At 45.2% G+C, this 26,142-nt stretch overlaps 1 protein-coding gene across 3 annotated transcripts in view; it reads right to left on the bottom strand.

The window, feature by feature from the left end:
- Positions 1 to 26,142, bottom strand: part of LOC137848549 (phospholipid-transporting ATPase ID-like) — a 79,582-nt gene that overhangs the window by 50,866 nt on the left and 2,574 nt on the right. The window contains exons 1-3 of one of the 3 annotated variants that reach the window (XM_068667743.1): positions 17,101 to 17,319; positions 10,529 to 10,607; positions 196 to 254 (exon numbers count right to left, since the gene is read on the bottom strand). In XM_068667743.1, the coding sequence (XP_068523844.1) occupies positions 196 to 254; positions 10,529 to 10,571 (102 nt within the window). In that variant the 5' untranslated portion in view covers positions 10,572 to 10,607; positions 17,101 to 17,319. Of the gene's footprint in view, positions 1 to 195; positions 255 to 10,528; positions 10,608 to 16,611; positions 16,905 to 17,100; positions 17,320 to 26,142 lie in introns of those variants that run through there. The other 2 variants (XM_068667744.1, XM_068667741.1) reach the window with 2 other exon arrangements.

Raw genomic sequence — 26,142 nt, 5'->3', positions numbered from 1 at the left:
GGGAATTAATCCTCTTCCCTAAACGTAGGCTTAAACCCATTGCTTGTGGAGTCACAGCCAGAATTCACTCATGTCATGTCCTTGAAACATCGAAACGAACACGAAGGGAGAGCGCCTTGTAGTGAGAAGACACGAAACAGATGCAGCAGCATCTGTCACTGCATCTGCACAGAGCAACATATGCTGGTTACTTACAGCATATTCAAACTGCAGGTTAAAATCCCGTTTGTTTGCTTGAAGGTGTCTCTCTTCCTCTGCAAAGAAGAAGAAACAAATCAGATGTGTTTGAAGGTAGGCAGAATCAATACAGGCACCAATCAGAAAAATCAAGCAGAGCTGCTGAAAGGTAATGTCAATGGGAATCTGTACTCTGTGCTGAATGTCCCATGTCAGGGAAATGAAGATGCTGGTGGCACTGATAAAGCAGTGGTTTAACAAGTTGTTCACCTTCTCTTGGGCAGGAATCACCATTCAACCAGTGCTGATCAATATGAATGAGATGAGATGAAGCCCTGCTTCATCTCCTCCCCTTGAAGCCTCTGGAGCTGTTGCCATGAGCCTACTGTTGGTGCCCTTCCCCCAGTACAAATGCACATCCTAGCATCATCCCACCACAGCTATCCTGAAATAAAAATATACTGGAAGGGGTTTCAAGGGGTCACCAAATCTACCCTCTACCTCAAGGGATGGTCGTGGCTGTCACTCTCAGTAAATGCCCTAAAACACTGCAGTGATGGCTATTGTTTTGACTGCCAGGACTGAAGTGTCCTTCCCAGGGGGAAAGTTTTTTTCCCACTAACGTAAAACTCATTATTTCGATTTAAACAAATTGTATCTTGTCCTGTGATGATCAAAGGTGCTCTTTCTGCTTCCCGTCATTTCCTTGTACTACTTGCCAAGGACACAGAGCCCAGATGACTTCGTTATGCAGTGAAGGCTGCTAAGCCTTGCTGTAGTTTACTCTTTGGAAGAAAAGGCAATTCATTTCTTTAGTCACTTCTTAACATGTTGATCTCTCAGAAGTGGCATCATTCTTGATGCTCCCCAGTTGGCTTCCCAGCTTTTTCACCTCATTCTGGAAGCTCAGCACCCAAAAAGAGCCTTAGTTTGCAGCTGGGGCTTACCAAAGCTGACAGGAGTACAAGGAACACTCCAACTATCTTAGTGACAACAAATATTTAAATGGAAAATCTCCTAGAAGTAATTTAAAATAATATCCTTTTGCACCACCAGCACTTGGATGACAGTGTGCCAGGATAAAATCCATTTTGGCAGATCCTTTCTGGCAGAGCTGATGCCTCATCAGGCAATACAAAACTTTCATTTGTCCTTATTGAATTGCATCCAATTTTTTTCAGACTATGTCTTCAGTTAGTCAATTCTAATCCTATCTTTCGGTGTGCTTGTAGTTCCTGCCAGGGTGGTACCATATGCAGATTTACTAAGTGTGTGCTTTATTCTGCCAGACAAGACGGAAAATATAATACTGAATACCAGATCTGGGATACATCTATGATGACACTCGAGTTTGATTACCAGTCATTGATAACTACTCTCAGTGTCTGAAAATAATAATAATAATAACAATAAGGTTTGGCACTCACTCTACAGTGATTTTATCTTGGCCATCTCTCTCCAGTTTACTTGTAAAAGCGCTAAAGTGACAGCCAGGACACATAACAGCTATCCAAGGCTTTTTCACTAGCCCTCGGGCTACCGCTAACACAGAATTAATTTGGGTTTGATGTAGTTTTTCTGGACTGCTGGCTGTTAATTATCTCTTCCCCCACACACTTCTAGTTGCTTTGAAGTGGTTTGTTTGACTCTTTCAACCTTTACCCAAGAAGTGAGGCCTATATATCTGTAATCACTCAGCTTTTCTTCTTCCTTTGTTTCAAGGTAGGTGCTATGCTTGCTCTTTTCCCAGTCTTATGAACCTTGCCTGTCTGTGCTCCACAAACTCCCTAAGGCAGCAGTGCTCCAGGCCAGTTTCTGCCTTACTCAGCCGACCCATTCTTTCTCTGTTCCAGCCCCAAAGCTCTCCCTTTCTCCTCTGTTGATGGCAACTAATGTGTGAGATGCCTGATAAAAGAAAAAATATATGTATCAGATTTCTTAGCGTGATTTTCTGATTTTTTTTTTTCACTGTATAGCAGACATAAATCTTCTTTGATCTTCCACCTGCTAGAAGGGTTACTGAAACCCAGAGAAACCAATCTTTGCAGAACAAATTGTATTGTCCTTTACATCCTCGCTAACTCTTTCTCACTTTGTGCCTTTGCCACAAGAGTTTGTGCTGGATAAAACAACCTGCTGTGCTCCTTCTAGAGGCATCCTGCTTCTGTCTGAGGTGACTGAACAGCTTGTGATTCCACCACTTCATTCACCCTCCTGAGCCTCTCTGAAACATGATAGCTTAAACTTCTGACCGTAATACCAAATATCCAAGGAAATGACTTTAATTCTCCCCCATCCCAGATTTCCTTCCCATGAGATATGAGTGACTAGTTCTTCATATCTACCAATAACTCCATTCCTAAAGACTGCTTTGCTCTTGTCACTTTTGCCCAAGCATCATGCCATCATTTTAGCATCATTCCCATTCACACCGCCTTCTGCTCTCACATGCCCAGTCAGCTCCTCCCTGTTGAAGGGAATCAGTTCTGGAACAACTTCCTCCCTACCTCCAAAAAATTTTCCACCTCTGCACCAAAAGGTCAGGCCAGTTCACCCCCCAAGCAAGCCAAACATGTTGTGTTCCCCTCTGCTCCTTCCCAGCTCTGAGTCTGCATAATTGTAATTCCTTGTTTACCACCATGCCCTATCTTTCAGAAAATTAGCCTAACTTCTCACAAGGACTGCCCTTCTTGGTGTGCTATGCCTGCGTTCCTTACCCGTGCATACCATTACTCAGAGATCTGTGATTTGCTCATCTCTTTCTCCACACTGGATCTCAGAGCACATGAACATAGATGGAAAACATCTCTTCCCCTGCCACCTCTGTTACCCTTCCAGAATAAGCTTTATTCTTTTCTATTAATATTCCAGCCTCATGAGTTCCAGCACGTGTCTATTATACCTATTAAATGATGTATTAAGACATCTAGTTCTTCCTGTTTATTCAGTCCTGCATTAGCAAGTGCCTAAGCTATTCAGGGCATTGAACTGCTGCTATCCTTCCTCCTTTCCCTCCAGTAACCCTATAAATAACACCATTTCCCTAATTTTTAAGCCCTTTTACGGATCACCAGCGTTTGTCTCTGCCTATGGGCTGTTTTCATCAAGCCCTCTAATTACTAATTTAAGGCCTCTTTACTAGGTTAGCACGTAAATGTGCTTTTCCTTTTCTTCAGGAGCATCTAGCTGTGTCAAGCATTTTTGAAACATCTCCCATATGTCCCAACTGGGTGATTCAGATCAACACAGAGGCTTCATTTGAGATCCTGAAGATGCTTAATCTTGAACTGCTTTCCTCGGACACATTTCTCTGCTTCTACAACAGGAAAAACAAGATGCAGGGAGATCAGAGTAACCTGTCCAGAGTTCCAGAGGAAAGCAAAACTCCAGTGGTCCATGCTGGCATGGCTTCGCTTATTATATTATGCCCCCTTTCAGGAATTTACTTGAGAGTAACTGCTGTTATCAACGCAGATGACAGATAAAGGTACTTGTTAAAACCAGGTCTGCCCAGGTGTTGCCCCAGACAGATCTACAGAAACCCATGATGGACAGAGGCACAAAGACATCCAGAACTGCTCCTCTATGCTGGAGCCCTGTGGGTATTTACTCCCATCCTAGGACACAAGCAATGGCATGTGGCGGAGCCTCAGGGTCCCCCAGAAACTTCTGAGAGGCTCTTCTGTTCCCAATGACCACCTCTTCTTTGTAGGCAGGGCAGTCCCCTCCGTACAGCCAGGGGAGAGACTGGGAAGATGGATTTTGGGTGCTCCCAGAAAGTAGCCTGGCTTCTCACCAAGGTGATTGATGCCCTCCCCAAGAGGAATGGATTCTGTGCCAGACAGACAGCTGCCAGCAGCTCAGGGATGGCACAGAAATACCAAGCAGTGGGATTGGGAAACACAACAGCACATGAAACTTGCTCAGGGCACTGCTCTCCTGGTAGGACAGTGCCTCAGGGCAGGTTTTCAGAGACCAACCCACTTCTGAAGGTATTGGATAGCCATAAGCCTACTTCAAATGACTGGAAGTCCTCTGGCTGGTGATAGCACATCCACCTTGAGTACCAGGACCCCTGACTTTCTGGAGACCATAGCTCTGAGAGGCAGTGTCCCTAAAGGCTAAGATAGAAGGCCAGCTGCTATCAGCAAGATTTTTATCTTCCTTTCCTGGATAACAGCCAACACCTTTGCTAAAGCAAGAACAAATTGCAAAGGGTGCCTTGTCTGACAACACCAGCGAGCAGAAATTACTCCCCTGTATCTGCCCTGAAGGAGAACCACCACTGACCACAGGCACAGGACAACACTGCCTCGGTGGTTTTATTTTGTGCCAACAGAGAGGCCCTGCTGCTATCTCCTAAACCACCAGTTTCTCTTATTCTTCTGAAACTGTCCAGGCAGAAATGAAGTCTCTTGCATGATCATTGGAAATAAAAAGGTAGAGAAACTCTGTAATTGCCCCAGCTATTCCTGGAAACTGCAGCTCAGAGTATTTTGGCTGTAGGTGCAAGCACGCATGTCTTATCATGTGCTGTTAATTCTAGAAGCATTGAGGAAAAAGGGAGGGGAAAACGGAAAAGCTATCAGAAGAGAAGTTTTTCATTTCTTGAAACTTTTTTTTTTTAAATCTTATCTCTGAGCAACTTGTATTAAACTTTCTGCTTCTGCAAAATGCAGTCACAAATCACTGGAAAGGAGGAATGGGATTTGTGCTCCAAGTTATCATTTCACTGCCACCGAAAACTATTTTAAATTATTCATCAGTGGAAACTCAGTATACATAAGTATGGCTTCGTGCCCAGTTCTTGGTCTAACCACTGAGACCAAGTCACTGGGAAAGTGGCTGTTTTCTCAGGCAGACAGATTTAGGATCTAAACCACAGAATAACATCTGGATTTAATAACATTAAACCCATGCCAAAAATCATCTATAAATGTAACTGGCCAGCCCACCAGCCTCCTCCGTTTCAGCCTGTTGCACGGAAAAGTCCTGCAAAAGGTTAGATTCAAGATCTGGTCAGAGAGTCTGGAAATTTTCTGCTGGTTTATGTTAAGGAGCATGTGCCAAGAGCAATGCTTTAAACAGGCCATTGGAAAGGGTTTGTAGAGATCAGGTCTTGTGGCTCCGAGGAGCAGGAGGTTAAGATCTGCCTGGTTTTGCCAAGTCATATACAAACTAGGGACTGATATCTCATGCATGAAACAAACAGAGCCCAGCTAGGGGAGTGCCGGGGTAACCGAGCCTGACAACAGAGCTGAAACAACATAAACTCTGTAAAAAAATAAATAAATAAAAAATCTCTGCTCCACCCTTTAAACAAGTGGCTTCAAAAGCAAGAACACTGTGCTGGATCAGCTGCACAGACTGGCATCCTGGAGCTGGGCTCTTGCCCTCGGCGTGCCTTGCAGAGGGGCTTTTAGCAAAGCTGTTAACCTCACCAGTGCCAAGCTGCAGAAGCAGCAGTACTGCTAAGCTGTTATGCTTCCACCGTATCTCCCCTCCCCTATACTGTTGTGGCCTTTACTGTGGGGCACCTCATTTTTCCCTGTGTGATCCAGCTTTCAGTGTCACCTCTCAGTGATGGCACAAGTGCCACCTGGCATGCAGCACCCAGGAGATGACCTGTCTCTTACAGGCAGAGCATCCCTAGCCCTTATTTCTGGTCTTTGCTGGACTGTTACTCCTCATGAACAATTAACTAAAACCTGACATGGTTCCTTGACATCTCTGTCCTCCCCCTCAAAAAAAATAAAATAAAATAAAAGAACAGTGGCCATTAAAAAACAACTCCACGGGAGAGGGCAAATCATTACATTAGTACTAGGTAAATAAAATTGCTGCTCCCAGAGAGGTTACTAGGCAAGCTATTAGCCAAATTCTCCTTTCACCTTGAAGCAATAATTGCTCCTTTTTGAGAAAGGACGCACGCAGCAAAGTTCCAAATTTGCAGGCGCTGTACCAGGGCAGAGACCCCACAGCTAGGTTAAAGACAGCAAGCTTATTTTGTACAGTATATATAATACAATCTCAAATTCACAACACAGCCGTGCCTCGCTGGGATCAGAGCCGCACTGAGTGAGCTCTACACAAAAACAAAGCCAGCAATCTTTACTCATCCAGCCCAGTGTTTTAGTAGTGATCAGGGAGGACATGGGCGAAGGGAAGAGTGAGGTGAGGGGTCTGAGCCCCACAGCCTGCAATATCTAACTCATTCAGCTGGCCTGGGACACAGGGAAAAACTGAACCCTCATCACCTGAAAGTCAACCCGATGCTCTGAGCTACCTGGTGGCACAAAACCAAAGCCCATCCCTGGCTGGAAATGCAGCCAGAGTCAGCCACAGTGCAGCCAGTATGCGTGTGGCTGGAGGAGAGGTGAGACCAGGTGGGACGGAAATGGGAAAAGTGAGGATTACAGCCCAGCCCTGCCCAGAGCAGGCACAAGCCCAGCTGCACGGCAAACAAAGGTATTTTTTATTATTGACTCAAAGGAGGGGTTCTCTGGGACTCGGTGTTGTAAAAACGTGTGTTTTTGAAGTGCAGATGTCCCTTCCTCTGCAGAGCCCCTCTGGCTGGAGATGATATATGCTGGCAATCCCATGCATTTTCATCTCTGAAATGGACTAGCTTGTACTGAGTGTGAGGGATTTAATTTAAAAATCCTGAGGCAAGACCATTCAGATACACCACCATAAACAGATTTAGCCTATTCCCTCCTGCCTTCTCCTCCATTATTAAATTAAGATCTTCTTTATCGTATCTTTTTGCCTCAGAAGAACTAGAATCCTCCCTCCTCCTGAGGAAATTAAATGCAAGAAACATGCTTTTGTGTTCATGGACTGTGTTTCTGTGCCTGGTACAGAGTTCAGCCTGCTGCTAGCACCAAGGGAACGCCATACAGTTTTGCCAGTACAGGTAAAATATTTCATATGATCCTGGACCAGGTATTAATGCAAGATGAATTTTTTACTGGCATTGCTAACATAGGGCTCTCTTAAGAGATGTGCTGAGATGTCTCTATTTTCACATGGCAGATGCAAGGTCTGAAAGTAAAAATTTTTGAGGGTGAACAGGAATTATTTCTGCTTCAAGTCCAGAAAATGTTTAATGTGATGCTAAAGTTCAAGATTAGATCCTGGCCTTTGTAGAAACAGTATTTGATATTATCACCATAAGGAGAGAGAAAACAAGAAGAAAAGGCTCCAAAAAGATGCTTTGGTTTGCCCAGGATGTACCACACTTGTGGCCAAACAGGACTTCTGGGACACAGGCCTGGAAGAGGTGCTGGATAACCTTATACCAGAAAGTTCTCCCTCTTCTTTTTTATTTTTATTTTTTTTTTCTGGGATGGGACAGAGGCTGCCTTGCCTCTCCCTTCCTCCTTCTCCTGTGATAATACCAGCTCTGGTTCGTCCCTCCCTGCAATGTCTCACCCACCTGCCTTGGCTCTGGGCAAGGGCTGGGGCTCACCAGCTCTCAGGAATGCCTTGCAACAGATTATTTCTCAAGAAGCATCTGCATTATTTCACACTTGTTTTCAGCCTACTTCAGAAGGATAAATAACCACTTTAAAATATTTCTGCAGTGGGAATTCTGTCTTCTTCATTTTGAAAAGCTTTAATTATGGATATATATATATCTTAATTTGATTTATTTTTTCTTTTGTAATACTAGTTCGAAATAATTTGACCAATATCAGCATGCCAAATAAAGCAGATGAATTAGTCATTTATTTTTATTTTGAAAAAGTAGTCTACCAGTGACTGGCTGGCACATATTATATCCTTTACTAGAAAATAGTATCTCCTAGACATGCTGGTAACACCACAGCTTGACACAATTGCACATGCTGTTAATAACAGCGACGCACAGTTGATAGGAAGTGATGTAAATTCATAAAAATAAATACAGCTCTGAAACGAACTTTGGGAAGTTTTACAATTCACAGTTATTTTCCTAATGGGAAATTAAGTCAAAATAAATATATTTTTCATACTCAGCGCCTGCTGTGGGGAGGTGTTTCCTACTGGAGCTGAATGGGAATCCCAAAGGCCAGCCAAGCTTCAGGTCCATGGAGCCAGTCTTGGGCTGCCTTCTCCATAGGGAGCTGCTCGCCCCTGCTGAGCTCTGCCCACAGCCTGGTGCACAAAACCTGGTGAACCTGTGCTGAAGAACAGGCTGTCCCCAGCAGCAAGAAGGAAAGCCCAGTGCAGCTTTACAAAACCCCTGTCTCGATTTATGCCCTTCCTCTCCCCCTCGCTGTGCCCCTAGGCTGGGCTTATGGAGGGAAAGCTGCAGAAATGACTGCTCTTGCCTTCAAGTTGAGAAGCACTGCTTGGTGTGCACCAGGAAAGGAATTTACACCATGTTAACTTGCCTAGTTAAACTGGACTTCTCCTGAAGACGCTCTCCTAATTTTGTTTGTACATGGAAACAGCCACGTCTCGCCAAGAAGAATCACAGAATCACAGAATTTCTAGGTTGGAAGAGACCTCAAGATCATCGAGTCCAACCTCTGACCTAACACTAACAGTCCCCACTAAACCATATCCCTAAGCTCTACATCTAAACGTCTTTTGAAGACTTCCAGGGATGGTGACTCCACCACCTCCCTGGGCAGCCTGTTCCAGAAGCAGCAGAGTATCAGTGCTCCTCATGGGAGGAACCCTGAATTTCAGCTGGTGACGCCTGAGGTAATCCATTCCGTCCTGCAAAAGTCACCAGAGACCTACGCTAGGGGTATGAGGTTGGTTGGCACCTGGCTTTGGTTTGGGGATGGAAAATTGGCCTTTCCTCGGGCAGCTCTGTCCTGAGACTCCTCCAGAGGAGGACTAAGAACTCCTCCAAAGACAAAGTTTCCCTATACTAAATGGTTGCATTAAAATATCACTTCAACCATGGCATTAACTACAATGAAACGTTCTCAAAGAGCAATCATAGCCCCTTGATTTTTTGAGGCTGCAAGGCAAAAGGATTAAAAATTAAAAGGGAGGAAAGAACTCTTTCAGTTCCCTGTTATGGAAGCTCCTCATTCCCTGATCACCCCAGTCTCCCTCATGCTCCTCTGAACATCTTCCAGTCTGAATTCATTGGTTTTGAACTGGTGATCTAAAGCAGGTAAAATGTGAATATAAATGATCTTTCTCTATAAAACATGTTCTTTTATATCTAGGAAGAAATAAGTCGCTTAGACACTTGGTTGAAGATGGGCTGAACACTGCTGTGCTAAAACCCAAACACAAGGCCAAGAAAATCACAGATTTTTCCTGATATAGCAACATAATCTTTTTGATAATCAGAACTACCCCCCTGCAAGTGCAGATGCCCTGGGTGGACAGAGGCTCACAGACAAGCCTGTGTTGCCTCACCTCCAAAGCCAAGAAGGAGAAAGACCTCACATCTGGCAGAGATCCCTCCCTGGGGGCAGTCACCACCTCCTCTTATAGGACTATCAGAGCAGCAAATGGTTGGCCCCATCCTAACCCTAGGGCTCACAGATTGCCCTGTGCCAGGGAAGGCGAACAGCAGCACTGCTGCAAAAATAAACCCTTGGGAAAATGTCATTGAGTCTTCTGAGTTCAGAGAGTCTGGGAAAAAAAATCTTTTTCATGTCAAAATATGAGTATGGCACTAATCTCTGCTTGGCCCTCTGCAAGGACACATGCGTAGCCCTCCTCCTGGGCTTCTTCCTAGCACACATCTCTAGACAGTTTTTTGCTGGAAACCTTGGTGAGGACTGTGCTGTGCAAGGCAGCTGCTCCCAGTCTCTACACCCCTTTGGTTCAGGGTCTGTTTTGGGATGCCAAGTGGAGCTCACAGGGAGGGAGTTGCACGGGCTCTGGTTTCTGTCCCAGGGTTGGTGTTCCCCCTGTGGTCCTGGGCTGCTCTCAGCCTGCACCTCTCTGCTTTGCCCTTCTTCCTACCCCTCATTAAAAGGAATACCTGGGCCATTGCAATTAACACATTTCATCATCAAAAGACTGCATCAGACCACTGCATAACTTTATTCTAGCTTATTTTATAAACTGCTTGGGAGAGCATTATGCATCGCTCCTCCACACCCGCTGCAGGAGATCTACCTAGAAAGGGCACCAAAAGCCAGACCATCAGAGCATACAAACTTTGCAGCTTGTTCTGTTTCAGCTGTCCTCCTGCTCACTGGCACAAGGTCTGCAGCACTTCCCCAAGGCAGTATGAAATGCAGGAAAAGCAAACAAAGTGTGCCTTCCTCTGCCTGCTCCGTAGGTGTAGGGCATGCTCCCAAACATGCTCACAAGAGCTTGCACTTGTTTTGAATTTACATTCCTTATGTTTCCACCAGTGGCAATGGTGTTACCAGACTTCACTCACCTTTCAATTTCTTCTTTCCAAATTTTAATCCAAATAGAGACATCCCCAAGCTTTATTTTAGTCCAACTCCATGGAATTTCTGCAAGACAAAAGAGAAGGCTGGTCAATGTGGGTTTCCATCTCCGCAGCACAACACGATGACACTCATACACATAATTATGGTGTGTTTTAAATGATAAACCATCCCAGGTCTGCAGGTTGCACTGCATCAATGTGCTACCTTACCTTGGGCATTTTGATCTGTTCATCTCCTGATATGGCACAAAGAAAGGGCCAGGGATGGAGAGTCTAAAAGGAACGTTCCTGCTCCTTTGGCCCTATATGAAAAGGAGAAATACCCCCACTGGGCTTGCACCTTCGGTGCAGAGGAACTGGGTGGCTACCCAGCAAGACCAGCCTCCCTGAGGAGGAGGAAGCAGTGGGAAGCACTGGTTTCCTGTACATCTGCTGGTGCTCACGCTGCTGTCTGTGGCTGGTCACTCTCATTCATGTTTGGGGTGGACTGGGTTGTATGGCTCTGAACAAAACTTCTCCCCTGCTCACTGCAAGCCTTCTGGCCCCCCAAACAGGCACCAGGAATGCTTTAAGGCACAGGCAGAGGAATTGAGCCTTCAAAAAATTACATCAAAGTCTGTTGGTAGTGAAACTGTTGGTGTTCCAAGTATCGGACTGTTTGGAGGAGTTTAGTGGTTATGTTGGTGATAACAACATGAAAGACCCCTGAGCATGGGAAAAACCAGCGCTGCTTAGCATGCCTGAATCAGCATGAATGCTGTATCATTGCTTAACAGGACAGAGGAGCCATGGTGAGATACTTGAGGGAATTGTGATTTATAAGGAGCAAGTTTTCTAGGTGACACAATGAAGAAAAATTTTGATACTGCTCATGTTTCATGGAAAAAAAAAAAAAGTTCTGGATAAAGAACACTGAAAAGAGAGTTCCCAATGATTTGCAGATACGTCACACCATCAGAGACAAAACACACCACCTAATTCTGCCTAATTTCAAAGCAGCACTTATTTAAAATACTATCCTATCTGTGCTGGAGCAAGGCTGTCTAAGGAGAAAAATATAGCAGATAACATGCCATATTTTGGAAACACACAGTTGTGAACACAGCCCATGCCACTGCCTAAATGCACTCCTGATATATCACTGTTCTGCGACGGAAAGGATGTTAAGGAAAACCCTGCAGCCATTGCAGCTGGTGCTCTGAGCAGATATTCCAGCCTGTGATTTCTGTGCAAATGAGACCAGTCTGTGATTCTATGGAGGGGGCTTTGGACAACCTGATCTAGTGGGAGGTGTCCCTGCCCTGGTCAGGGAGGGGTGCAACTGGGTGATCTTGAAGGTCCCTTCCTACCCCACAAACTGGGGCTTCCTAGAGCACCGTGAGCTGCAGAGCTGATGGTCAATGGCCCTCCCATGAGGCTGCAAAAGGTTGTCTGGCTGTGAGTATTTGATACAGGTACACTGCTGAACTCTGACTTTGCTGTATTTGCCAAGCATTACAGAAAGACTATCCGCAAGTACCAACCCCCCCAACTGTGTGCTCAATTGACAAGGGATATAATTTCAGCAGAGGAAAAAAAAAAAAAGGATGTTTATATACTTGGTGGAGCAGAGAAGAGAAAGAGGCTATCAGACTTCTTGCAGCAGAAATAGCACGAAACAGCCGATGGAGTTCAGATCAGGTCTGCATCTCATAAACCAACACCTGAAGCTTCCTTCAGCTCTGACACATGGGTTTTGTTAATTACTGTGATTTTTAAGTCACCAGTTTCAGGCATGACCTCAGTGTGACAACAAGACTGCAACAATACACTAATTTGTCACAAAGGGCATCTTTAATTCCTTCAGTTTCTCGTTGCATTTCGTTAGGATTGCATTCATTGAACATCTTTGCTCAGCAGGAAATTTAAGTTACCATCGTGGACAGATTGATACAGCACAAATATCCCTACAGGCTCACCATCCCCATGAAACTTTGTCTTTTAGGGCCAACACAGTGGTAATTTTGCTCTATCCATCTGTACCAATTACACTTCCCTTGTGTTGTTTCCATCACACAGATTTATTACAGCTGCTTGTTTAGCTAAAGCCCAGGAGTTATGAACCCAAGCTGACCTGATCCTCTGTGCAAAACTCAGTTCCTGGCTTGCCCTAACCACAATGCCACTTGAGAATGTGTCAGTATACAATGGGCACACACGCAATGCCACCGAGGGCACGACACACCCCTATTGTGTGAAGGTGCACCCTTTATTTTCATTCTATTACAAATAATCTTACTTTGCTTCTTTGTTACTGACTCACACATCTAATCCCCATGCTCCTTCAGGTAGCAAACCACACACGGGCTGTAGCGTGCCTGTCTGCGAACAGCCTGCTTTGAGCCAGCACTCCTCAACACTTGCAGGTGCCTGTTGGCAGTCCCAGAGGTCACTGGCCTGCTGCTGCAAGCGTGAAAGCAAACCCAAGCAAATGCCCGTGGTGTTATCCCTTGTGGTGGTGCTCCAGGTCCTGCTCCCGGTGGTGTTAGCTGTCACTAGTCGTGCAGCAAGATGGATTATCTCGCCTGACCCTAGCTCTGCCTATCTTTTAGTCCCACCTGTATCTATCAACAATCTCCCCCAGGCTATATATATATATATATATATATATATATATATATACATATAAAATTCTTTTTTTGCCAGGTTCTAATTGTAATCATAATTCACATCCCTGTTCACTTTTCTTTATGTCTCTCTCTGTTTTTTCAAATTTGACATTCAGTTTCCCTTTCAAAACTGTAACAACTGCTCTTCAGACTCTTACTGCTCATGTGCATTGCTTTGGTTTAATTTTCCTTCTTGCTTTCTGGAAAAATGACGTCTCTCTTATGTTTCATTTTTATGCGGCGCAAAGTACTTCTCAAATTTTGGTGGGGCACTTTCGCAGCCTCCTATTCCTGAGTTAACCAAAAACCCATAAAGTATATGAAAACCTTCCTTAGTCAGAAGAAAGACAATTTTCTGCTCGCCTTCATTTTACCTGGCACAAGCTGTTTTCAGATGCAAACTCCTCAAATCTCCTCAAGTTGTCTTCCACTGGCTGGGTCAGCCCTGGCTCAGCCCTGGCTGGCTTTTTTGCTGCTCCATTTTCTATTTGATTATTTTCTTTCACTTCTGTTTACTACAGGTACCCCATGCTCAGTGATGAACCGGGGCCCACATTATTTGAGAGAGGTCTTTATTAAGCACACAGGTCCAGCTCCTCTGCTTGGCAGGACACGTATTACTTCCCTGGGTTTCTATAGCAAACTATAGAAAGCCTAGGACTTCTGATGTAAATAGCAGTCCTTTTCTAGGCTTTTCTTATAGAAAGCCTAGAACTTCTAAGCCTATAGAAAAAAAAAAAAAAAAAAAAAAAAAAAAAAAGGACATTTAAAACTCTGAATCCCACTTCCTGATTTGTAGACATTCATAAGCTACAAGTAAATTATCCCTTCCCACTACAGAAGGCTTTTGTACCTGCAGTGCTCTGCAAACCAACTAGCTATGGCTTACACTTCTGCAAAGACAATCCACCTGTTTTATGGCTGCTGACAGCTCAGCTGTGGGGCTTTGAACACTTTAACATCCATGGTGAGAGAAGCTACTTGCATGGGGCTTGAGCAGGGAGGGGATGCTTTCTTGCAAATCAGGCTCAGCCTATTTAATGCCTGGGAGACAAGAGCCAGAATCCAGACTTGGCTCACAAATGCAGCTGCAGCACTCCTCCTGCACAAGAGGCAGGTGGACATGTGGGATTTGCAGGGACCACAGTCTTATCCAAAACCATGGATCTCTGAAGGGGATTTACCAACTGAACAAAGGCTGGAGCATGCAGTCTGGGGGTGGACGGAGGCACCTCCTGCATCCACGGCAAGGAGTGGAAAAATAAGGAAAGACATGGCACAACTGTGATGAATGGAGAACAGATGTTGCAGATGGAAAATATGGCTGGTTTCTTGGCCCCATTTCTCTGGGTGTGGCTACACAATACATCAGATTCAATGATAATATGAACTACGAAATACATGGTGCTTCTGTTCCCATCACCTTGCTCCCAGACTCTGTGAAACGATCCATGGTAAATACAGTCATTTTGGGAAAGGTTATTTTAATCCAGATCAAGGGGTGTGGTTGAGTACAGGCTGAAATTCCTGCCCAAACAGTGGCTTTAGCAGATCTGAGGGGCAGTAAATTGCACACTAATACTAGAATGTACCCAAAGTCCAGGGAAAGTAGGCAGGAGAACAAGATTTTTCTAGTCAGTTTTGCCACCATGCACAGTGTGGTATGTATACATTCTAAATAACTGAAATAGTCCCATCCAGGTAAAAATTTAGAATGCATGCCATACCTTCACTCACCAATTTTCCACGTCAGGTCAGGTTTTGCACTTGAGCATGGTTTGTAAGTTTTTTGTTATTGTTTGCTTTTATCTGTATTTAGCTGATCTAACAATCACAGATATCCACAGGACTTAAAATTATCTTTTTTTCTTATGCAAAAGTACTGAATATCACACAAAAAATCCTCAGTATTTGAGAAGGTACATCCCAAGCACATGGCTTGGTGACAGGCAGGGTTCAAGACTGCCCATGCTGCCACGTGGTCTTGGTGGAGCAGTGCTCTTAAACACCATGAGATGAACCAAATCCAAGTCCCCAGGTGTTGAATGCACATCACTGTAAACTGGATTGGGAGGTACAACTGGGAAAATACAAAAGGTTTAAAATGCATTAGGTCCCCAAAATCCCTGTTTGTTTGTTTTTTGTTTTTGTTTTTGTTTTTTTTCCATGCCCGGGTTGTGCACCTGCTAAGGGGGTGCGCAGCATCAGGCAGTAAACCAAGAGGTCACCTTCACTGCTGGGTATCAGAGAGGGACACAAGGTTTGGTGCAAGGCTTGCTAATGCTCTGGCAACAGCAACGCAGAGGCCTGGCACGCTTGGCATGGACTGGCCTCATAATGTGCCACATAAAGCCATGTTTGTAAAGGGCCTCCTTTAAAGGCTTGCTGTGTTAACCCTTTCAGCCAAATTGATCAAATTTTGGTTCCAAAGAGTATGATGCATTTGCTTTCCCCTTTCCAAAGGGAACACTAAAATTTCAGCTTTCAGAAATAATCAGCACTAATCATTTTTAACATCAATGCCCACTAGCATTTGTATTTCTACACCTCTCCTTACATCCCCTCGTGTTTGAACTCCACAAAAACAAAACAGGGAGCACCAGGTCTCACACTGCTCCCTGCTCTGCCAGTGGGAAACGCCGAGGGCGACTTGCAGAGCAGGCAACTGAAATGTTTGTTTTTAATCCCAGAATAGCGCTCTTTTAGGACTGAAATGGGACTGGCCTGCATTCAACCACGAATAAGTTTAAGAAACTAAAAATGGTCACTCCTGCCCTCAGGGTTCACAACAAAAACAGTGGCTTGGGTTTAAATCTAGTCTCTTACTGCACAGGCTTTGAAAGTATCCCTGCAGACTCCCCAGCTCATTAAATACCTGAAGGGGTGTCTGGGATGAGGTGAGCTGGCTACACTTGGGTTCTGTTTGCAGCTACATCTACAGAAACCCACAAAAACTGTACGCACACCAGAGCGCTGCTACCCCCTCCGCTCAAACGCGCCAACGCAATTAGCTGTAATTGCCGGGAAGCAGCCTCGGTCTGTTATCTGCCACGTTTTAAAGCGACGATCCAATATCCTCCATCTGTCTTCATTAAAGCACTCCTCACGCTGACACCCGAGCAGCCCCAAACCTGCTTTCTGGCCCGCTGGGCGCAGCGCTCGGGTTACGCTGGGAGCCGGGCAGAGGGGCTGGGGGCAGCGGCAGCCCCTCGCCCCCCGCAGCCTCCCGAACAAAGCAGCTTCCCCGCACGGCTCCGCTCGCTCCACCCCGATCTCCATCGCCTGGGTGAAAAACCTCAGCCCAAAGCTCTCCGATCAAGCTTCGCGAAGCTCCGCGGGGGGGGCAAAAAGCGCAAGTTTTTCTGCCCCCGAAAGCTGGCGGAGGGAAGGGGCGAGGCGAAGGGGAGCGCTCGACCTTACCCTTGAAGGCTTGTTGCAAAAGTCACACCAACAAAGTTGCTGCCCTCCATAGCACTCGCACACGCTCCTCTGGTCTCATTCACACGCAGCTCTGTCCCCTCCCGGGACCAGCAGCTCGGCTCATAGTGGCGGCGAGGACGTTCCTCTAAGCAAGAAAAAGCTTCCAGACGCTGCCGGGCATCGTGGGCTCACCTCCCAGCCCGCAGGACCTGGAGCAGACCCGCTCTGCCATGCAAAGTCCCGGTAACTAAAACTTACTCTAAGTTCCCTACTTCTTACTTCAGTCACTGGGCTTGGCGCCTTGCCAAATCCTTCCTTTTTTTTTTTTTTTTTTTTTAATTCTGTTTCCTGTAGATAGGGAGAGTGTAGCGGCGCCCTTAAAAATAAAATGCCCAGCACAACGTGCTGTGAAAGACCACGGCAGCAGGAGCACGGAGGGATGGGGCACCCTGCGTGACCCTGGAGATGACCGCTGGTCTCCTCACCTACCTCCTGTTGGCGCAGAAACCTTCAAACCATGAGGGTAAAAGGGTCCGGCGTATCAAATTGCCTTAAAAAAGGATGAGCTTGGTAAGGGATCCATCTCCCAGCAGCTTCTCTGTAACGCCGAAGCCTGTCGGGGTTCCTTACACCCAGGGAAACTGCCCTACAAGCCGATCCCAAGGCTCCACCTCGTCCACTTTCCAACAGTTGTGAGCAGCAAAAACTCTGCAGGGAGAAAGCCTCATAAAGCACGATTGCATAACTCAACCACAGGGCTTCCTTCAGCCCGTCAGAGGATCGCCTTGGCGCCGAAACACCAGGGTTTGCTCATCCCTGGCAGTGTGACCTCCCCGTGGCCACTGGGACATGCGCATGGCCTCATCGCTGCCTGGGGACCCTCCTCACCCTCAGCAGCCTCCCAATATTCCTGCTTGTTCCCCTCCCAGCATGAAAAACATCAATGTTTTTCCCCCAGTTATAGGGCCGCTCACAAGAGAGTGCCCCCCTAGATGCCAGAACCAACCAGGTTTACTGCAGAGACCCAAACCAGGCCAACGGCGACGTTAATCCATCTTCCTGCTTCCCTACACCCGTGGACTGTAATTATTCTGCGATCACCCTAAGATGTGTCAACAGTAGCGTCTGCCAGAAACATGCCAGTTCACTGCAGACAGCAAGAGAAAGTTTAACTTGGAAGATTTCTATTTGTATTTCCCTCTCCATTTTTTTTTCCTTCATCTACTGTGTTTTCCCACTGGATTGATGTTAGATGGATTGATGCTAGAATTAATTTCGAGCCTACCCGCAGATACTGGAATGCATCGATCAGCCAATTAATTATAGTAACTTGAGAGGCAAAGGTTTGGCAAAAAGTATTTTCTGGAAGGTGAAATTTTCTGAAGTCCTGCCATGACGAAAAGCTTTGGAAGACCCAGGATGCTGTACCAGCAGTGCTCCAGGGGTCACAGAAGGATGAGTGCAAAGGCGCAAGGAGCAGAATTAGCAATTTCTGAAGGAAAAGCATGAGCATGTACCCCTCTGCACTGGGGGTTATGCCAGATACTCTGGCATTGACTCCAATGTTATTCTTTCAAGTTACACCTATTTTAGACAATATTAATTTATTCAAATTCCTAATAAATAAATAAATAAATAAATAAATAAATAAATAAATAAATGGATCTACATAAACAGACAATGTGGGACACAGTGTACAGGACTGATCTCCTCCAGACTCAGGACAGATGATTTTGAATCGAAAATCATCTAACTCAAAAAGGAATTTCCCCTGCGCCACTAGCCATTTCTCACGTTCTCACCACCCACAACCCATTTCAACAGCAACAGCCACAAGTATCTTTTTTTTTTTTTTTTTTTTTTTCCCTGCAGTCAAAAGAACAAGGATTTGGATTAATTTGGCTCTCCTATATATTTGGAGAACCCCTTGTTCTTGCTTCGTTCTGCAGTTTTATTCCTTCTTAGGTTCAGAACTTAACTTGTGTGTTTTTTTTTTTTGTTGTTTGTTTGTTTGTTTTATCTTTCTTTCTTCATTTTAAGACATTAGCTAAGTTCTCCACTACTACCACTTTCTTTGCTGCTCTCTTTATATGAGTGTGTTACCACATTGACTTTGGCCACAGTCATTGCTTCCTTACTAGAGATAAGTTCATCTCCTTCCTTTAACATGAGGGTAGACTCAACCATAAAACCAGCTGGCCTTGAGGCTTGTTGTTTAGACTTCAAAATAGCTAAAAATTAGGTAGGTTGTGTTGTTCTTCGTGATTTTTCATGGCACTGAAATCCATTTCATTCACACAGGCAATGACTTTTTCCCCCCTTCTGTATGATCCCCATGTGCTTCAGTGGGACAACTCATGTAAGGCAAGCTCAGCACATGCAGAAGCACTCAGAAAAACAGGAGTTACTCTGTACTGACCCATCTCTTGTCTAGCCCTACACTTTGGTCCCTGGGAAAAATCTTCCCAACAACCACATCACTTCCTCCTTTGCCAATTTCTGAACCCATCACGGAAGGATACAGCCTGAAAAGCTAAGTTGTCTGGATTTCAGTGCCTACGTACACGTACCCCAGGTGTTTGAGCTCCCACTGCAGTCAGTGTGGTTTGGGCAGAAGTTCAGCTGGCCAGCTATAGCAAGGCAGCAGCAAGTTTGCTGTGATCACTGGTGTGTGAAGGAGTTCATTCTGCTGCCTTTCCAGTAAAGGAGAGCAAGCGGCTGCACACCATAGGTCTTCATCTTTGAGTCCTCCACTTTCCAAGCTACCCACTAGTCATGGGTGGCTGGCATAGAGCAGGATGGATTTACGTTCATGCCATGAAGAACTTATTTCAGCACCACAGCAGGGAGAAATATTTCCAGTCATTCAGCCTGTGCTGGATTTCAGCTACAATCAAGGTGCAAAACTGAGGACTTATTGGCATCTAAGGGATGCCTCCTTCTGGGCCAGATCCTATGTTCCACCAAAAAGCAAAGCTGAGAGAACAGTTGACCTTAACTGGAAAACACTGGACTCAAACATGCCTGTTGAGTTAGAAAGATTTTTTTTTTTTTTTTTTTTTTTTTTTTTTACTGTCTTGTAACTCCAGTCTTGCCCAAACTGCAAGGTGTGAAGCTTGACCTGTTCCACTGTTGCTGGTGTCTCTCATGCCACACTCATTTAACTGCTCTGCCAAAGAACCGATAATGTTCTGATAAACTGGTAGAAACTCAGCATATCTCTGCTTGAAGGGATGCTCTGGATTCCTATGCATACACACAGCTCCTTGGGTCTGAAGGCTAGGGCATGGCCTTAGCACAGCAGGTTCATGCAGCAATATTCCCATACCCCACTGATTATTCCAGCACTTGGGTGCTGTAAGGTACATGCCCAATGGAAAAGGTCAGAAAATAGTTTCAGTGGGTGTGTGCAGAATAACGTGACTTGTACTGATCAGGATGCAGTGGAGGGCCGCTTACCTGCAGCACGGAAAGAAGGGTGCGTGGATAGAAATTCCCTCTCTCCATCAAACCCCTGTCCCAGTAGTCTTAGCCTTTAAAAAATGATCCTCTGGGGAAATTCATGGGAAATCCACAAAGGTGGAGCCTCTTGCATATGAAAGGAAAGCAGCAGCTTGCTCTGATGACTATTGATCTCATCTTCCTGGCACTAACACCAGCTGACATGATCCCTTCTTGACTTTTTAAAACTGAAATTAAAATAGTCTCTTTCTTTTTTCCTTTTCACAGCCCAGAGAAGACAGAGCAGAGGTGAAAAACTTTTGGTCGGAGAGTGTTTATATGGTTCAGTTGTTCATATTACACTGAGGAGGAGATAAAATTTGCATTCAGTTCTGCAGGGAATGAGGCCCAAAATCAACCCATCTCTGAGGTCCGGTTCCTGCCAGATTTGGTATCTTGCACTTACAAACTGCCCCTGGCCAACAGTTTCATTGCCCTGGTTGGGAAGGGGCTGTTGCAAGGGTGGAAGTCTTGCAGGGACCTGAAACACCTGCAGTGATCCTGTTAAGGGATTTGAAGCACACTGAAATTAATAGGACCTGATGGAGATACACCTGGCACGGGACTGTGTTCTTGGGCTATAAATATGTGTCTATTTGCTGGTGACACAGCACATGCCCAATTGCACGGGGAGAGCACGGGGATTAATTAGCAGCAGCCCCAGATGTGTCCACCCTGCTTTTAGCACGTATTTCCTCATCACCTTCAGTGAACTAAGTGGAATCCCGAGGGAAGGGGGAGGAGGGGGGAGATTGGGAGGTCTTGTTAAAAGCTAATCATGCCTACGTGAATAGAAAAATCAATAGCTGAGGGCAAAGCAACAGCCCAGCCTGTTAGAGCCTCAGATTAAAGTGCCCTTTGTAACACGGGTATTACACAAGACCTCCCGCTGTTATTTGCAAGGCAGTAGCTGCCACAAACACACATGCTCTATCTGGTGGCACTTCAAAGACTGTCACATGCACGGTCCTCAGACACATCAAAAAAAAAAAAACAAAAAACACAGCTCATACCACTGAGGAATTAGGATACCCCCTGGTGGGACCCTGTGCTTGATCACACAGAGGGAATCCAACCCATGCAGGGCGAGCAAAAGGCCTGGGTATTTTGGAGTCTTCCCATGAGCTCTGCTTAGGGGAAAAAAATGGGCTGCGCTCTGGGGAGAAACAGCACTTTTGGCACGGTGTGACATGACCCCAAGGGCTATATAATGGCTGTGCAACACTTCATCTCCTCGGGTCTCCCAGAGATACTCTGTCCCTCCTTGAGCATGGCCCCAGGTACTGTCTATATAACCTCTGTTGCAATGGGACAGCAAGCACCAGTGCCTAATGTGCTTAGAGAAATCACAGGAGGGAGGCAAGGGCTGCAGTGGCTCTGCATTTTTTTTTCCAGCCTGTAATCACAGGGGACACTGAGAGGCAGCATCCACCACTCTGCTCAGGCTGTTCCATGCTGCAGTGCAGCTCCATTCCCCATTGCCACTGGGTTTCTGTACTAAGTGTGCGTGAAGGAGATGGGAGGTTACAGGATCCTCAGGGGACAGATAGCTCCTGCATGCCCTGCAGCATCACCCAGGGGCCTGGGAGTATTTGCTTAACCCCTCAAGGTCAGCTTTATGCATTGTTCTGACACTCAGTCATCCTTCACATGGAAAACTCAGGTGGCAGTGCAGGAGGATTCCTTTAAATACCATGTCGCATTCATTATGTTCATAAGCTCTATCAATAGTTCCCAATTAAATGTGCCATGTGTACGTACAGCTGTACTGTCTCTTTTCCAGGTTACAATCACACACATCCTGCCAAGAACAACACTGAGGCAACCTGCTGCCTGGCATGAAATTCTCCCTAGCATCAACGATCTTTTATATATTTTATATTATTATTTTCTACATTACATCTTTGTTATGCTAGCACTAAAAACTGAGACCGAGTGACTTCTCGTCCTGTCCTATCTCAAGTTCTGTGAGTTCTGAGAAGAACAAGGAAACCTCTCCCTTGTGGTCAGGACAGAATCAGAAAAACAAACAAACAAAAAACTTATTAAACAAGAATTGGCTCCCCTCTGAAACATCAAATTTTAGCTAATTACCCAAAGATCTAAAATGGCTGCTCTCATTTATTACCCTGGCATAAATAGAAATAAATAAATAAATAACTGACCATATTGATTTCCCTGGAGATTTCCCCAAAGAAACTGCATGGTATTTTTATCAACAGCTTGATCTTCAAAAGCAGCACCACCTTTGCAGTAAATAAGCAGCGCACAACCACGGCTGTGCCAGCATGGCCACAGCACAGGCATGCCAGGGCCTGGCACCGGCAGCCTTTGCTTTTATTCGGTGCAGCTTGTTTCATGTTATATTGTTCCCTTCTGTGCTCTCCAGGTGTTTAATAGAAACACATGTTCCTCAGCACTCGGACGGCTGAGAACAAAGGCCTGCATTATTCTCACCTCTGTGTTTAAGCAGCGAATTCCCGCTAACTTGAATGGAAGTTATGCACACAAATCCCTCTGCAGCCATATGAAAGAGAGGAATGATCTGGTGGGTGCGCAGGGCCTTCAGGGTGTGATTGCAGAGTTAAGTTATTCTCCCCAAAACTCTGCAGCAATTTACAAAATCCTGGATGGGGTCAACACAGCGAAAAAAAATCAGGGACTAGAGTGCACACCCACAGGTGCTGGGGTTACAGCTCTTGCTTAAGGTTGGTTGTGTCCATTGCTCCTGTTGGGGTGTGATGCAGCATGACAGAAGACCTTTATATTAAAGGGGGTATATGGAGAAGGGAGGTATTTAAGAGAGGTATTTATTATTAAGAGAGGCAGGTATTTAAATTAAACCCCCTATTCCCAGGGTTACGATTTTTCACTCCACGTTTGGTTTTCACATAGTGCTCACAGAATAAAACTAGTTGTGGACCCCATAAGAAGAGGGGCATTTGCTGTTTCTGATAGTGATCAAGGCTGTGCCAGTATATCTCTGGAAGGCAAACGACACGCAGCCTGGAGCTAAGAATGTGCTAATGAAGGCACACAGCAGAAAACTTAATCAAAGACTCAGAGAGACGAAAGGGAATTAAGTAAGGTATCAGCAGTAATGAATGTGTAGTCAGGGGAAATAAAAGGAGTTTTCTTAACATAGAAATAAACAACAATAAAAACAAGCCCAAAACAAAACACACACACACACACACAAATAAAAAAAATAAAAATAAAACACACAGTCCTCTGGCTTGGTGTGCCACAGAAAGAAAAGCTCAGCCTTTGCTCTGTGCCTCCTCTCCCCAAGGAGAGGGATAATCTTCAGATTACCTCAACAGGACATCCCAACTCAAAATAAAAGAGGTGAAAGCTGTGTTTAGCTCAGTGCAGCTGATGAGAAGTAGTACTCCTATGCACAATCTTCAGGGTGTGTTTTGTTATTTTAGCCTCTTTTGTGCCATGCTCCATTATTTCCAATTCAGAGGTTTTTTTTTTGTTGTTGTTTTTTAACTTCCTCACAGCCTTGATTTCCGGCAAGCAACAAAGCACTCCTCATCCATGCAGGACATGGCAGATCCCAAGGGCTGAGCTCCATGATTCCCTGGCTATTGCCCAGCTCCAGGTAAGGGTACTGGTACCCCTGGCACACTGCTGAGGCTGGTTCAGCAGCTGCTATTGCAAGGCTTGAATGAAGAAGCATCTTCTAAGGACTGGTGATATCTGGACAAGTTCCCTGGCATGAAGCAAAGTGCTAGAAAACACATGTAATCCCTAAAGACCTTTGCAACAATGGTGTAATCAGAACAGAATTAATGCCCTGTGTGGGTAAGTGTGGGTTGTAATTTCTCTTAGAAATAGCAAGATTGGATTAGTTTTGGAGGAGAGAGTGGTACAGAGATGCAAATAGCTCAGACAAAGGTCTGAGTGTTTCTTTGGATGTCATCTGCTGATCAGGGAGTGTCTGGCCAAAAAGGCAATGACATAAATTTTCTCCTACAGTCAGTCTGCTATTTTGGCCATGGGAGGAAATGTAGCATAAAACACTGGGAGGCCAGACAAAGGCAGTTTCCCAAACAAATTTTTGGATCATATCTGGGAAAAGAGTTACACTACTCTAGGAAAAAAAAAAAAAAAAAGAAACTTGGTAAACCAAAAAAGAAGCAATACACATTAGCCTGCCCAGCCCTCTTGTAGCACAGCTTTACAGCAAGGGCTAACCAGAAAGGTTCCAAAGAATGATGATCTCTGGCAAACAGACAGAGTCAAAAGTAGTGTCTGGCCGCCAGCTGTAGCTGGGAAACCTCTCTGTTCTGTGGCAAAGGAGTGGGTAGGATGTCTATACCTTGAGACTGCCAAAAATGTGTGTGATGTGAGGCAACCATGCCAGGGAGGCATGAAATTTAAATAGACCAAGGAGTATTCTGTGTATCGCTTCATTAATCAACGTCTGGAATGGTGTTGTAGGATTGATCCCAATTATATATTATATATAGTTTCAGAAGTTTTATGTCTAAAGTATTTACACAATGCATCTGTTGCTCAGAACTGATCCACGACAGACCTCAGCATTCAAAGGCTGGAAAGCAGGCACAGAAGAAAGATATTCTGCACTGGATCTGTGTGGTGTCTACTGACCCCTTGATAGTTGTGGTTGCTGCTGCTGCATTTCAGAATCCACAGGCTGCTTCCAGCATTTACCATTCATTAGTGGTGGAAGGATTTGAATGAATGGTTTCTTGGAGGCTGGCGTCAGTCTGCAGCTCATCTTACAGGTGTCCTACAACTACGATCAGGTTTGTCCATCTTTGATTCTTGTTTCTAGTCTTCTGTTTGTTACTGAAACAAGGAGGGGAGTCCCTAGGGCCTCTTACAAGCGTTTGAAGGGGAAAAAAAAAGGCATTTAGGGAGGGGAGAGTTGAGTCAAATAGGATAGGGTAGGATAGGATAGGATAGGATAGGATAGGATAGGATAGGATAGGATAGGATAGGATAGGATAGGATAGGATAGGATAGGATAGGGTAGGGTAGGGTAGGGTAGGGTAGGGTAGGGTAGGGTAGGGTAGGATAGGATAGGATAGGATAGGATAGGATAGGATAGGATAGGATAGGATAGGATAGGATAGGATAGGATAGGATAGGATAGGATAGGATAGGATAGGATAGGATAGGATAGGATAGTTGGAAGGGACCTAAAAAGGCCAAGTCCAACTTCCCAACCACTTCAGGACTAAGCAAAGAGAGCTGTGAAGGCAAGCTAGCAAAAGTAAGAGGATACAACTTAAGGTGTTAATCAGGGTAGCCATGGCTTACAGCCTTGCAGATAAACATAAATCATCATCAATTTCTGTCTGTATGACAGTTTCTAGAAGTTACAACTACTCATGAGGAGCTGCACTCCTGTCTGGATGATTTTGTTATGGGGGAGAAGCCTTCAGGAGATGTGGGAAGTAGGAAGCACGTCAGCCATCCCACCCTGGTGGGGGGCTGGAGACTTTGGGGTGAAACACTCAGAAACAGAGAGTGCCTCCACGTCCACAAGGGCACCGCACCACTGACAGAAGGGTCTAGAAGATAACAGCAGGGAGAGCAATCCTAATCAGGATGCAACACAGCAGTCTGTTGAAACAAACCATTAGTTAAGCAAAATCATTGTTCTCACTCCCCTCATGGCTGTATCTGTATCTTTTGTACTGTTATAAAGCCACCAGTACAGATTTAAGATGGAAAAGTAAACTAAATCTTATTTGTTCAAGAGGTGAAATGGCCAGTGGAGAAAGTGTTGGCAACATTCCTTGCAACAACAGCAGTATAAATTGCACAAAATAACAACTCTTATCAAAAGGCAGGGAAAAGAAAGTGAAGGTCTCGATGTTTAACTAGTGGGTAATCCAGGTGGTCACTGAAACCACAACCTGTAGTAGCTCCCAGTCCCAGTAAACTCAGGATAACGAACAATGGAGCAGGAAGGAAGCAATGGATGAAAGCATAACGCTGAATTACCTACGGATGGGAGCAGGGCACAGAGGCCCCTGGGTTGTGTCAGGG

This window comes from Anas acuta, chromosome Z (assembly GCF_963932015.1).
Source record: "Anas acuta chromosome Z, bAnaAcu1.1, whole genome shotgun sequence".
NCBI lineage: Eukaryota > Metazoa > Chordata > Aves > Anseriformes > Anatidae > Anas > Anas acuta.
This window is presented reverse-complemented; position numbering and strand designations above follow the sequence as displayed.